The sequence below is a fragment of the Cupressus sempervirens genome, chromosome 2 (genome assembly GCF_028749045.1).
Source record: "Cupressus sempervirens isolate cs-2001-9-10 chromosome 2, ASM2874904v1, whole genome shotgun sequence".
Lineage (NCBI taxonomy): Eukaryota > Viridiplantae > Streptophyta > Pinopsida > Cupressales > Cupressaceae > Cupressus > Cupressus sempervirens.
The window spans coordinates 182247830-182262029 of record NC_143119.1 but is presented as its reverse complement, the minus strand read 5'-3'; the positions used below and the strand labels follow the sequence as shown (position 1 = coordinate 182262029).

Below are 14200 nucleotides of genomic sequence, written 5' to 3'. Positions count from 1 at the left end.
CAGGTGAATGATTGAATGAAATGGTGAAAAGTAAAAGTGCTTAAGATTCTGATTCCTGATAAAACAATTTTCCTATGAGGAAATTGAAACTCAAGGACTATTTAAATCAATCAATCCAAATGATAAAGCATATGTAGATCTACATGAAAAGAAAAAACTCTTGAATGAAGAAATAAGAGGACTAAAAAGAGAACATGAAATCCAATCAGTAAGATTATGTGAAGTTACTCAACAAAAGAAGAAAGTTGAAGAAGAAATAGACACTTAGGCTAAATCTTTTGGGAAATATGAGGAAGCTAAAGCAAGAATAATTGTAAATATCAAGATAAGGAGGATATGGATACCGAAAAGAACTATGAGGGTAAAGCCCTTATCATGAAAGAGCACAACCTGAGTAAGGAGAATAAAGAGGAGTTGAATGAGAAGGACACAAACATTGAGATCTAGGTCAATATAAAGGAGAACAAGCAAAATACTATTGACTTTGTGAATAAGGCTGACGACGAGTGCAGGAATGATTCTCATTAGAAGAATTTATCTTTCCTTCATACCGCCAAGCTTAAAGATGACACATCTCTACAAGGTGATTTGTGGCTCTACAATGAGACTATGGTGCTTAAGAAGAAAGTTGGGGATATGAAAAAAGAGTTGGAACATGAACATGTAATGAGAGCCCATTTGGAAAGACAAGTTGGTAATATTCCTGAAAAACTTAAGGAGTATGAGCTAGAACTCCGTCAATTAATCAAGCATAGTGGGCAGAGGATGGAGCTTGTTACCTCTACTTTATGTGCAGCGATGGCCAAATTGGAAAAGAAAATCCATGAGGAGATTATGTTTCTAAATACTATTGGGGTGAACAGTCCAAGTGGGCCAAGCAAGAGGACTAGGCAGAGTTTAAAGAAAAAGGTTACTGAGGCTCTTGAGGCTCCTGCTTCTACCACGACTAATATTATCCAGAGTACTATGGAGGAAGTCAAGGAGGTAGTTAAGATCATTAAAGAGTTGTTGTAGGTGTTGGTCGAGGTCACTAGTGTACTGGTTTGGGTTATTTTGTTGGTTTTGTGTTTTTTATTTCTAGCTTTTTGTTTAAACTTTAAGTTCCAAGTCCTTGTAAAACTTGGGTTTGTTTCTTTTACTCATGAGGTTTCAGGTCCTTGTAAAACTTGGTTTTTGTTGTCATCATGAGGTCAACAAGGTCTAGGAAGAGCTAGGGTGAGGTTTTTACCATAGTTGAGGTTTGTGGTTAAGTTTGAGGAGATAGAAAGGTCATTTGACCAAATTGGTGGAAAATTGCAAAAAGTTGTAAAAGTTGCATTGTGCAACTTTGCAACTTTTAAAACTTGTTTGAGCAACTTTTTGAAAAACAATTGCAAATCGTTGGGAAGGAGTTCTAAGGAGTCCATAACCACCCAACCACCTTATATAAGGTTGGAGAAGGCCTATGAACAGGGTTGGAAGTCCATTGTATGAATGTTGTGTTTTTGCAAATAGCATATTAAAGCATTTTGTGAGCATTTTCGGAGTTTTGTATGACAGTAGGTAGTTAGGTGTGAAAGATTTGTATTGTTGCTTGATCATCTTTTGGTTTTCATGTTTTCTTAGGTCTATGCATTGCTAGATAGAAGTTCAAATTATTTTTATTGTCTTTTGGGAAACTACTTTGATTCCATACTGTCATTGGGTTTGTCCAGGCAATTCTTGAAGATGGAGCTCTAACTCACTTCCCCACCATTCAATTTGTACAACCTCTTGGGGGTAGTGAGTAGACTCCATATACTTCATATGTATAGAAGCAAGGGCCCTCAAATGTAGACTAGCCATTTTTAAGGTCTTGCCCTAAGCGTGCATGTGATGAGTTCGACTAGGGAAGACCACATTGAAGTGTGCAAAATGCTTGCAGAGGAGTAAAGCTAGAGTCCAAATTCCTTTTGGACATTGAAGAAAGTGATCTTACCATCATCCCATGAAGGAGAGAGGTTCATATCAATCCCATAACAATCCCAAGATACCAGCTAGTTAAGCCTAAAAAGCCCTATATTCACCTAATTTGGGTTAGGGTAATGGATGGGAGAGCATGACCCCAAGACCCCAAAATTTTTTAAGGGGATGCCAAATGGACGAAGAAACCTTAAAAATATTGTAGGGTTACTTTGAAAGGCATAGGAGAAAAAACCTATTTTCTCACTATAGGAGACCTAATTGGGTCTCTTAGCCTATTAGGCCTATTTGGGAAGAAAAAAAGAGATCGGATGGGAAAATTAGCTTGGTGGGATGTCAAACATACCTAATTGGTTGAGTAGAAGTGTTTTTCAATACTTCTGTACCTCTGCAAAGCCTAGTTCAACATTTGGGGGTTGTGAGCCCTATTGTTTTCTTTAAGGGCTAGAGTGAAGGAAGTGTGAATGCATCAAGTTTTGGCTTGATACGATGTCTTTCTTGATAGTTGGGTTGGCTAGCGAAACTAGAGGAACCTTAGGCACATGAAGGTCCTATAGGTGGCAAGTGGTGAAGAAGAGTCACCCCAGAAGTCTTGCAAGAAGACTATGAGCATGAGTCACTAAATGACTCATCCTACCTCCCTATTAATGCTTCACAATTTAGTTTGTAATCGTCAGAATAATAATTTTATTAATGATATTTTTCTAAGAGGGGTAAATACTTTGAAATGGCAAGAACAACACAACTACTTAACCATCACAACATGTCATTGTTGACTCTAAATTTTATTAATGATATTTATTATCAATAATCATGATTTATTTAAAAAGATTAATGATATTACTATGTAATGCTCCCTTTGTAAGCAAATTTATTCTAATGGGGTCATTAGCCTATTGAATTAGATTTCATGGGCTAATGATAAGGGTTAAGGAATCTCAAAAGCAATATTAAGTGCAATAATTTGATAGTTGAATGAGCATAACACTTATTCCTGACACTATTTCACGTTAATTTTCCCACACCATTTTTAGTAAGTCAATTACAAACACCAAGAGTTAGTTGACATGCTTGTTGTAGAATGCATATTTATTATTAATGTCACATTGGGAGATTGGAAAGGGAAGTGACTTGTATTGAATAATAGCCATAGTGAAAAATAGAAGCACATTCTCATAAAAGAGTGAAAAGGCAAGAAAACAAATCGAGAATAAACAATGAAAGAGAAGAAAAATTCCCAAAAAATAGCAAAAACACAAAAATAGCCAACTGTAAAAGGAGGATTGGGGCTCTCATTGGGCATGTAACTTTATTTCTTTTGATTTTTTTCATTCGGGAAACCCTATGTTCTTTTGGAATTGGATTTTTTATAATTCAACGTTTGTCGCACAAAATCCCTTATAGGCAATTCACTACATTGTTGAGAGACAAAATTTGGAGAATATTTTGGTGATTTCATCTCAAAAGTCACAATTGGCATACTTGTGAAGTTTATTTAGCTTTGACAATGGCTAAATGCATATCAATTTATTAGAGGCTGATTGAAAAAGAATAAGAAAAGTGTTAGTCGCTCATTCATTTCTTCTACTAGCTATACATTGCTAAAGAAGGACGTGAGCTTATATTTGTTCAAATTTCCACCTTCTCAATGTGATGTTTATAATGGATGGTAGATAACCATTTTCTTCAAACTGCTAGTCTCTTCCACAACTCTGCTACAAATTGATCACAAACTCTTCACATTAATTTGTTATATTCTTCTTATACACTTCTAATCAAATCTGCAATCTATCTTCTTACGCTTCTCATAGAATCTGCAATCTATCTTCTTATCTCTTTTTGTAGATTCAGTAAGAGATACATCTCTATTACTTAAAACTTGCTACTAATCCTGCAACCTATTCCCAAGAGATCCATTGCTGAATTAAACTCTATAAAATCTGCAACCTATCTTCTCATACTTATTTTATCAAATTTGCAATATATCTTCTAATACTCTTTTCATCAAATATCTTTTTATATTTCACTGAGGAAGGTGACTTGAAGGCACACAACTATTAATTAAAACTTGTTAGTTCTTTGTTTGTTTTCTTATACTTATTCATAACTCATTCAAATGAAATCTCTGCATGTTGTCCTTTCTTAATCATGCATTTTGATAAATTCTTCAGTCCAAATAAATCTCATATCTATTTCATTTTATTTGCTCCATTTTCATTCTCCTTGGATGGCCTTTATAGATATTCAGTTTTTTTTTTTTTGTATTTTTCTCATATCCTTCCTTGCCACTTATGTCACAAAATGACTACTCATATCTTGTTTCATTATGTGACATACTTTTTCATCGCGGCTGTTGACATTTTATTTGTTTTAAACATAACTCCACTTTCCTTTAGCCATTAACATATCTTTGACATGATGGCTATTATTAGATAAATACAACATTTATGAGAATTGATCATGAATTTAGTATAGATTCATCACTGTTATTTTAATCGCCACGTTTTATTAATATATTCTTCAGCCTTCTCTAAAACACAGCTGCAGCACTTATTGATCACAATAGCTGCTTCCTTCATTCTTCAAAAAATATTATTGATCTCTTTATCTTGGACACAGCCTTGCTAAGGATAGCTTCCTTTAATCTGCACTTCATTGCTCTTCATCGTCACTGATTATTTTATTCTTCAATGCCGTTTGTTAATCCTTTAAATTCTTCACTAATAAAGTTAGTCTAAATAATTTAGTACTGCCTTTTGGTGTCTGTAAGTTGTTTTTAGGTTTTAACCCTCTAGTCGTCCAGCGTGAGAATGAGTTGCTTGTCATATAGTAAAGCTTATTAATCATGACTTCGTGAATCATCTCCTTGGTACAAGTCAACTCTATCATAGCTAATTTCTCGTTTGATTGCTGCATTTTCTGACTTGTCTTTCAGTAACTCCCTTCTCACTAAGTCTGTGTCCATGCTTTATTGTAATTGCTGCTACTTTGATTGTCATCTTGTATGTGTTCAATATCCACAAGCATGTTCCCACTTTCAATAATGATTTTTCACTATCCTTCTACCTTTAATCCTGTAGTTTGCTGAACACCTTGGCTTCAAAACTAGACCTTCTGAATCTTGGTATCTTGTGTGCAATCAAGTCCCTTCTTTGACATCAATGGCAACTTCTAATTGTTCTTGGCATCAATGGCAACATTTCTATCAACAACTTCCTTAGACACTAAGGATAGCTCTCTCACTAATATGCCTTTGACATCAATGAAAACATTTCAACAGGATTCTCCTTCAAAAAAAGCCACTAAAGTAATTGAAAATTCACAAGTTGCGGAGTCTGCTACAGATAATGATTTGAGTTTAAAGTCTTTTCAACGGTCTTCTCCAAGCTCTTTGGTCAGCGTTTCTCAGGTTGCTTCTCAAAACACCGCTATGGTTTCAAAGGCTGCTCCCTCCTTGAAATCTTCTGTGTGGTTCATTAAGTCACATACTTCTAGGGCAGAATACTTTCTCTTCTCTCCTTGGGGATTGCCATTTTGGTGATCATGACCATGAAGGACAAGATGGGGGCAACATTGGCTGTTCAACAGAAAAGAAAGAAGAGTCCCAAGAAAGGAAACATACTGAAGTTGAGGAAGAAATCCTCCAGAACTCCCTTATCAAAACAGGTTAAGATCCTGTCAGAAGGGCATCATATCTATGAAGGATTAGTTTTTTTATGCCTTTGTAATTCCATGTAGGCATGATTTCAGACTAGTAACAGTAGCAAATTATTTTGTGCTCCCCACATGTCGGGCCTGCACCTTGTCTATAGTCTGCTATCTTTAATAGTTGGCTAGTTTTTGTTTCTGTTTGTGGTGCCAAGAACTAGTAGGTAGAAGCTTGGTTAATAGAACGTATGCAGGTGCGATATCTTCATGGGGGCCATGGTTGGCCATATATTTTTTCTTTGGTCTTCCAGAACTATGTGACCAGAATGTTTTGGTCGGAAGGCTTTGTGATCACCGATGTTGCTTTGTTTTAGATTGATATATTCTCCTGCAACCTAAGTTGCATATTACATATTAAAAATACTTATTAATTTTATTATCATTTAATAATGTTTTAAGAAATATGTATATTATGTCTTTTATATGATTTTGTATCCAGGAATCTGATCCGCAAATAATCAACAACAGTATCTTAGCTATATAGCAATAAGGAGAAAATAAATTCTTAGCGTTAACAAAGGCTTCTAATAAACTCTTTCCATGTAAATCTAAATCTTGGGCTTTAAACCGGAAGCATTTAAACAGAACAAATTGAGAGTTAATAAAGTGCAATGCTCAATTTTAAAAAGGGACATATTAAAGATTATTTTCTCACTCAAATAGCACATATTAAAGGCATATAACAATCCTCATAAATGGAAATCCATTGCCACTAGAAACCTATAGAATTTAACCTGAATCAATTTCTGATTTAAACTGATTTCATGGATGTCATTAAAACTCCTTCAATTCAATTCAATTCTGCTATAATTTCTGCTTTGTTGCTCTCAGCGATGGCACTATTTTCTCTTGACATTTTAGAGCACCAAGCCTTCATGACGACTTTCTTGTGTTTGAATTCTTCTGTGGTACCAAAATATCACTAGAATGATCCTCAGAATAGTTAAAACCCCAATATAATATTTCAAGAAAATGCAAGCAATTGATTTTCTTTAAAAAAGTGAAATAAATTGTATAAACTGCCTGAAATTCAATCATTCACTACTGACCTGATTTACTTTCTACCTTCTTACTAGAGATCTGACATCTCCACAAGTGTAAAAGACATGTTTTGATATTTTTTAAAAATTGAATCAGGTCCCAAATACATGTCAAAAAGTGCATGACACAGAATAGGTGAAGAAATAACTGCACATATGCTGATCACAAGACAAAGGATTTATTAGTTTTCCAAACAAGGCATCTCTTGAATTGTCACCTGTGTAAATTTTAATTGGTAAATTTACTGCTCAATCCAGCATGTACTTGAACAAATTGCAGGAAGCAAAAGGCAAGATTGTGCTATTTACATAGGAAAAGCCAAAGAAGAGAAACATAACATCAAAGCACATTACACTAAAGATTCTCAATAAAAAAAGAGAATATGATCATTAAATCTGAGAAAATAAAATGCGGTCATGCTCTTCAGAACAAATTACTATGTTTATGAAAATGAAAGACCGCCTTAACAAGAGCGGTCACAGAAAATTGAAGAATTGTCCAATCACCAAGTTCAAGTTTACTACAGAGCTTGGCATAAGATCAAAACATGGGTACAAAATTTGAAAAATAAATGATACGGGAGTCCTAGGGTGAGTCAGCATCACCAAACAAAATTGGTTTGTTTCAACTGCAGACATTGGAACACTTCACAGATTTGACTGCAAGAGGAGCTGTTGGATAATAATGATTTCGGTTTGTAGTAGCTCAAGAAATATAACTTTTACAGAGGATGTCTACATAGTGCAACAACAGTTGCAAATATGGGTTAACACAGAGGTCACCGGTTAGAGTCTCCAGATGGCTGATTAATGAAGAAATATCCACACTAAAAAGGAAGTTTACGCAGGCGCAGAATAAAAGGCAAAAAGATGAATGGGATGAGCTGGAAGATTGTACACCTACATCAAGGAGATGCCAACACTACACAAGATGTCCTGTCCGGAGTCTATTCTAGATAGCAAAAAGTGACGTGGGAAGGAGTGCACGCAAATTGATGTGGTAGGACTGGCGATACAAGATGGCAGTTGCAGCATGGTGGAGGGAGATGGTGTGATGTTGCGCTAGAGTTGGATAAGGAGTGAGTACATAGGAGAGATAAGGTGGTGTAGAGATAAGGGTTGACAATTGGAGAGACAAGGGGTCGTGTGTCGGAGAGATAAGAAGATCAAGAGATTGTTAAAAATATTAACCTGATCACCTACAGGTCTGATAGTACAGACCGTACTTCCTCTTCTCATTATGATATATCTCTAAACTAGCATTAAATATAACTCTAGGGGCCGGCGACTTCTCATGAAGCAACAAGTATAACTAAACTAACAATTGGTTAGTTAGGTGTTATTAGTTATGTCTTCCCTAATCACCGATTTAGAAGAAGATTAATCAGTGCAAGTTTAGGAAGGGTTATGTCCCTTTGAGGGATATACCCTTCAGGAAGGATATATAGGGAGGTTATCGATGCAGATTGAGGACACACAGTTACAACAAAGTCTGCTCCTCTAAGCATCTATATCCTGAAAATCATATCAGAGATAATCCATCACAGTCAAAGGTATATTATTCATTATTGGATCTGCATCAAGATAAGTGTTAACTTCAACAAATATTCAGAAAATTGAAGACCATTCTTTGCATTTAAAGACTGAACCAAAAGTCTGAATCAAAGATAAGAAATTTGCAAAAAAATTTACATGGTATCAGAGCTTGGTTATTGAACCTAGGCTCTGCAAAAATTTCGGTAATCAGACTTTGTATACATCAAGCAACAATCTCCTATCTTCTATGGCATACACAATCAGACCGGAGGATAGGTTTGATGGGAAGGAACATTTTGTGGCCTGAAAATTCAGAAACATGATGATTCTTGAAGAGAACGATGTAAAACAATTTGTTGATGGAGCATCCAAACAACCTCTAGTTGAACCTCACAAATCAATCCGAAGCAGAGTAAATAGAAAAGCTATTCAAATCATCTTGGATGGAGTAAAATATGATATCGTACCTATGCGTACAAAACATCAAACTGCATTTGATATGATGAATGCATTACGAAATACATATGAAGTAATCAATGCAACTAGGGTTCACACTAAAAAGGCAACTGAATCACATTCAAATAAAGAAAGGGGAATTGATAAATTCTTACTTCCTAAGAGTTGCCGGCATTAGAGATGAACTATCAAGCATAGGAACCACCATTAGTGACACAGAATTAACACTTATGGCTATAGATGGATTGTTAGATTCATGGGAGACATTTACACAAGGAATAAGTGCCAGAGATAATCTTCCAGACTTTAACAGACTCAAGAACGATTGTCTTCAAGAGGAATCCAGAAAACTAAAGAAAGGAGGGAAACCAAAAGTAGGAGATGAAGAACTTCACGTTCTTAATATAAACTCATATAAGGGCAAGAAGAAGAATCTCAAAAAGAAAAAGGGAAATCAAAAGAATGGAAAACCCAAGAAAGATTTATCTAAAATAAAGTGTTTCAAATGTGAAAAATTTGGACACTATAGATCTAATTGTCCTGAAAATTCCAAACAACAAACAAATTGTACAAATATTATTAGAGAAGAAGACACTTATGATCCTGAGAACTGTGTTTTGTATTCCTCTCTATCAAATGAAATTTCAAATAAAGCATGGGTAATTGATAGTGGATCTTCTAGACATATAACGAGATACAAAGAAACTCTAGATTCTTTATCAGAGAAGGTTAACAGTGAAGTTACCATTGGTGATAACTCAGCACACTGTTGAAGAAATTGGAAATTGTACTTTGAAATTAAAATCAGGAAATACTCTTCTTCCTAAAGGTGTACTCTATGTACCAGGAATCAAAAGAAACCTAATCTCAATCACAGCACTCGAAGATTATGGACATAATGTTGCATTCATGGATGGAAAAGTATTAACTTGGGCTAAGAACTCCTCCATCAAGAAAGCAAAGTTAATTGGTCAAAGAAAAGGATATTTGTATGAATTGAATATAGAATCTAGTCGATCCAATCAAGCCCTAGTCCACGAAGCTGCAGATACAAATGAATTATGGCACAAAAGATTAGGGCATCTAAATTTCAAAACTTCATCAACTATGGAAAAGATGGTTACTGGATTACCCAAATTAAATAAAGACCACCCTAGTATTTGTAAAGGGTGTGCTCTAGGTAAGAACACCAAAAGTCCCTTTCATGATAGTACTAGGAAAACAAATAATGTACTAAAATTAATTAATTCAGATTTATGTGGACCCATGTTTGTTCCTTCTCTTGGAGGATTCTGGTATTATATCTTGTTCATAAATGACTTCTCTAGGAAAACATGGATTTATTTTTTAAAGGGAAAGGAATCAGAAGAAATCCTACAAAGGTTTAAAGAATTCAAAACATTAACTGAAAACTTTTCAGGGCATAAAATTAAAATCCTTAGAACTGATAATGAAGGAGAATATACCTCAAATTTGTTTAAAAGGTTTTGTAAAGAATTAGGGATTAAGAGGGAGTACATTGTTCCTTATAACCTAGAGCAAAACGGGGTAGCAGAAAGAAAGAATAGGACTATTATTCAAGTTGCTAGAGCTATGATTTTTGACCAAAATCTATAATATTATCTTTGGGCAGAAGCCTCTTGTACTGCTATATATATTCAAAACAGAAGCCCTCACTCCTATCTTAAAGATAAAACCCTTGAAGAAATATTTACTAAAGTAAAACCCAATATAAGTTACCTTAGAATTTTCGGGTGTCCTATATATATCCATGTTCTAAAAGAAAAAAGAACCAAGTTAAAACCCTCTAGGAGGAAAGGTATTTTTGTAGGGTATAGTGAAACATCTAAGGCATATAGGATTTTCATACCTAGGCAGAAAAATATTGAACTTAGCACAGATATAATCTTTGAAGAAGATCTTGCATTCAAAAGAGCCATAAGTTTTGATGAACCTTCTCCTTTATCTAGTTCTGAGAGAAATGGTTAATCTGGGTCCTAGAGGGAGAACTTGGAAGAAATCGAAGATGAAATTCAAAATATGAACCTTGAAGAAAATTCAAAGAAAAGACCATTTTGGGCCATTAAAACAGTTGATGCAGCTCAAGACTTTGCTGCACCTTCCGAAATAGTCAGAGAGAGCAAAAGACCTAAAAGATTCTTTGGTTATACAAAAAACATGAGTGATTTATTCCAAAACAGAGCCAACCAATCCCTCTGATGCTATTAAACATACAGCTTGGAAAGAAGCTATGACAGAAGAATACCAATCTATCATGAAAAATGATGTTTGGAAAATTGTTCCAAGACCTAAAGGAAAATTTGTTGTTTCTTCCAAGTGGATATTTAAAATAAAGCATGCTGCTGACGGTAGTATTGAGAAGTATAAGGCTAGATTTGTAGCCAGAGGATTTTCTCAAAAAGAAGGGATTGATTATGAAGAAACCTTTGCTCCTATAGCCAGATATACCTCCGTAAGAGCAGTCTTAGCAATTGCCAAATCAAAGGGATGGAAGGTACATTAGATGGATGTGAAAACAACATTCCTAAATGGAAAGATTTCAGAAGAAGTATATTTGGAGCAACCTAAAGGATTTGAAACTCATGATCCTAACGCTTTTGTTTGCAGGCTCAAGAAAGCTCTTTATGGGCCTAAACAGGCTCCCAAGGCCTGGTATGAAAGAATTGATAAGTATCGCCAATTTAGGATTCTCCAAGAATGAAGCTGATCCAAATTTATATTATAAAAGAGATAAAGATGATATGGTAATTTTGATACTGTATGTCAATGACTTGCTAATAATAGGTGATGATCATCTCATAGATCAGTGCAAGAAAGATCTAACTAGAGAATTTGAAATGAAAGATTTGGGACTCCTTCATTACTTCTTAGGACGGGAAGTACGATAGAATTCTGACAGTATCATACTTAATCAAGGAAAGTACACATCAGACATTTTGAAGAGATTTGGAATGTGGAATTGTAAACCTATGTCTTCTCCAATGGAGACTAATCTAGATAAACTTAAGGAAGCAACAACAGAACCACCTTCCATAGATTCTACTCTCTACAAACAAATGATTAGGTCACTTATGTACTTAGTAAATACAAGACTGGATATTTGCTATGTAGTTAATGCCTTAAGTTAGTTTATGTGTGAACTAAAGGAGATTCATCTAGTTGCAATTAAACACATTATGAGATACTTACAAGGCACTCTTAATTATGGACTCAAATATGAGAAAGTTGCTTTAGACTTACATGGATTCAATGATTCAGATTGGGGTGGAACTGTCAAAAGTACTTCAAGATGTTGTTTCAATTTAGGATCAGCTATGATATCTTGGATATGCAAAAAGCAGTCTTCAATAGCACAAAGTTCCACAGAAGCCGAATACATTGCAGCAACTATGGCCTCTTGAGAAGCAGTCTGGCTGAGGAAGTTACTTGTGGGATTATTTGGGCAAACTATGAATCCCACGATTATTCATTATGATAATCAGAGTTCCATCAAGTTCTCAGTGAATCCCGTTTTTCATGACAGGTCCAAGCATATTGAAATTCCTTACCATTATGTAAGAGATATGGTAGACAGGAATTCTATAAAATTGGAATACATTTGCGTTGCAGATCAAACAACAAACATACTCACCAAACCTCTATCTAGAGTAAAGATAGAACATTTCAGGAGGAGACTTGGTATTGTTGAGTTGTAATCTATTTGTAGTCTTTTGATTATTAATAAAATAATTTTTCTTTTGTCAGGCTATTGACTGTTATGGGCTCTACCATGTGTATTCATTATTTAAAGAGGTGACGATCTCTAAAATAATGAGCACTTATATGATAGGCATTATGAGAAATGACGATCTCTTAGATAACATACTAAATAGTAGATTTTACTGTAAGATCTAGATGAGTTTTAGATCATATTGTGATGTTGACATTGCTATGTTCATAAGTCACAAATTGGATAAAGGAAGAATCTTAGTATTCTCCAGGTTTATCCTATATTCTGGTAAATCTTAAAACTTGGGATCTTGTTGTGATATAGAAATACCAATTTCTATGAAATCACAACTTGGATAAATGAAGAAGTTACTCTTCATATTTATCCTGTATAATATCACTAGTAGCAGTGATTTGTCATATCACAAGTTTAGTAATATGACTTTGTATCATGTGTTCTATGACAATACATACTAAGAAGAATCAGATAGATAGAGTATAAATTCTTGCTTATTCATCTGTATTGGTGTTGCTAGATATAATATCTCTCTGTAGGGTTATCAGGTTAAGAGGGAGTGTTAAGAATATTAACCTGATCACCTACAGGTCTGATTGTACAGATCGTACTTCCTCTTCTCATTATGATATATCTCTAAACTAGCATTAAATATAACTCTAGGGACTGGCGACTTCTCATGAAGCAACAAGTTTAATGCTTAACTAAATCAACAATTGGTTAGTTAGGTGAAATTAGTTATGTCTTCCCTAATCGCCGATTTAGAAGAAGTTTAATTAGTGCAAGTTTAGGAAGGGTTATGTCCCTTTGAGGGACACACCCTTTAGGAAGGATATATAGGGAGGTTATCGATGGCAGATTGAGGATACACAGTTACAACAAAGTCTACTCCTCTAAGCATCTATATCTTGCAAATCATATCAGAGATACTCCCTCACAGTCAAAGGTATATTATTCATTATTGGATCTGCATCAAGATAAGTGTTAATTTCAACAAATATTTAGAACATTGAAGACCATTCTCAGCATTTGAAGATTGAACCAAAAGTCTGAATCAGAGATAAGAAATTTGCAGAAAAATTTACAGAGATGAGGGGACAAATGAAAGAGATATAGTGATAAGGTGGGCTACTACCAAAATTTTTACCATGGGGATGTGATCTTGTTGTAACCTTTCCATGCATCGCCCCATTGCAAATGGGGAACCCCTACACCTTTACCCACCTTGTTGTTTGTTTCTATGTCCCGGGTAGTTTTGCCTCACTTCCCCAAAGTTTCTAATGTTTCAAATGAGTGTTTAGCAAACTAATGTCAAGTATAGAAGTGGAAAATAGTCTTCCTTTGATTCTGAAAATGGAAATTCTATGAAAAACAATGATTTTGGCCAAGTATAAAAGGGAATTGATCTTTCAAAGAAGATGCTAGTGAAACATTTTACTATTTTTAGTAAGTTTTATTGTGTCATCGAATAGTCTAATTTTGAATTAAACAAACTTATGATTTTTAGTAAGTCTATTTTTGGCAACTAATGAGCATTGAAAAAGGAATGAGTAGAGAAGTACCCAGTTATAAGAAAAGATGAACAAGTAGAGACAAATGACTCAAATTCTACAAAGCATGAAACCATCCAAAAGTGGAAAAGCATGAGAAAACTTGGCTAAGTCATCAAATATCTACAACACCCACTCAAATGCGCCAAAAGTGGAAGTTGGATGAGAATGCGGAAAATGGCTAAGTTTTGATTAAGCAAGAGGTGAAGATGAAAAGATGAAAG

General features: G+C 34.8%; 1 protein-coding gene across 4 annotated transcripts in view; it reads right to left on the bottom strand.

Moving 5' to 3' along the window:
• Nucleotides 1-14200, bottom strand: part of LOC149571676 (uncharacterized) — a 199057-nt gene that overhangs the window by 15181 nt on the left and 169676 nt on the right. The window contains exons 7-8 of one of the 4 annotated variants that reach the window (XM_089813102.1): nucleotides 6699-6848; nucleotides 6269-6552 (exon numbers count right to left, since the gene is read on the bottom strand). The exons of 1 other annotated variant lie outside the window; for it this stretch is intronic. In XM_089813102.1, coding sequence (XP_089669228.1) covers nucleotides 6722-6848 — 127 coding nt within the window. In that variant the 3' untranslated portion in view covers nucleotides 6269-6552; nucleotides 6699-6721. Of the gene's footprint in view, nucleotides 1-6268; nucleotides 6572-6698; nucleotides 6849-14200 lie in introns of those variants that run through there. 2 more of the 4 variants (XM_089813101.1, XM_089813103.1) reach the window with 2 other exon arrangements.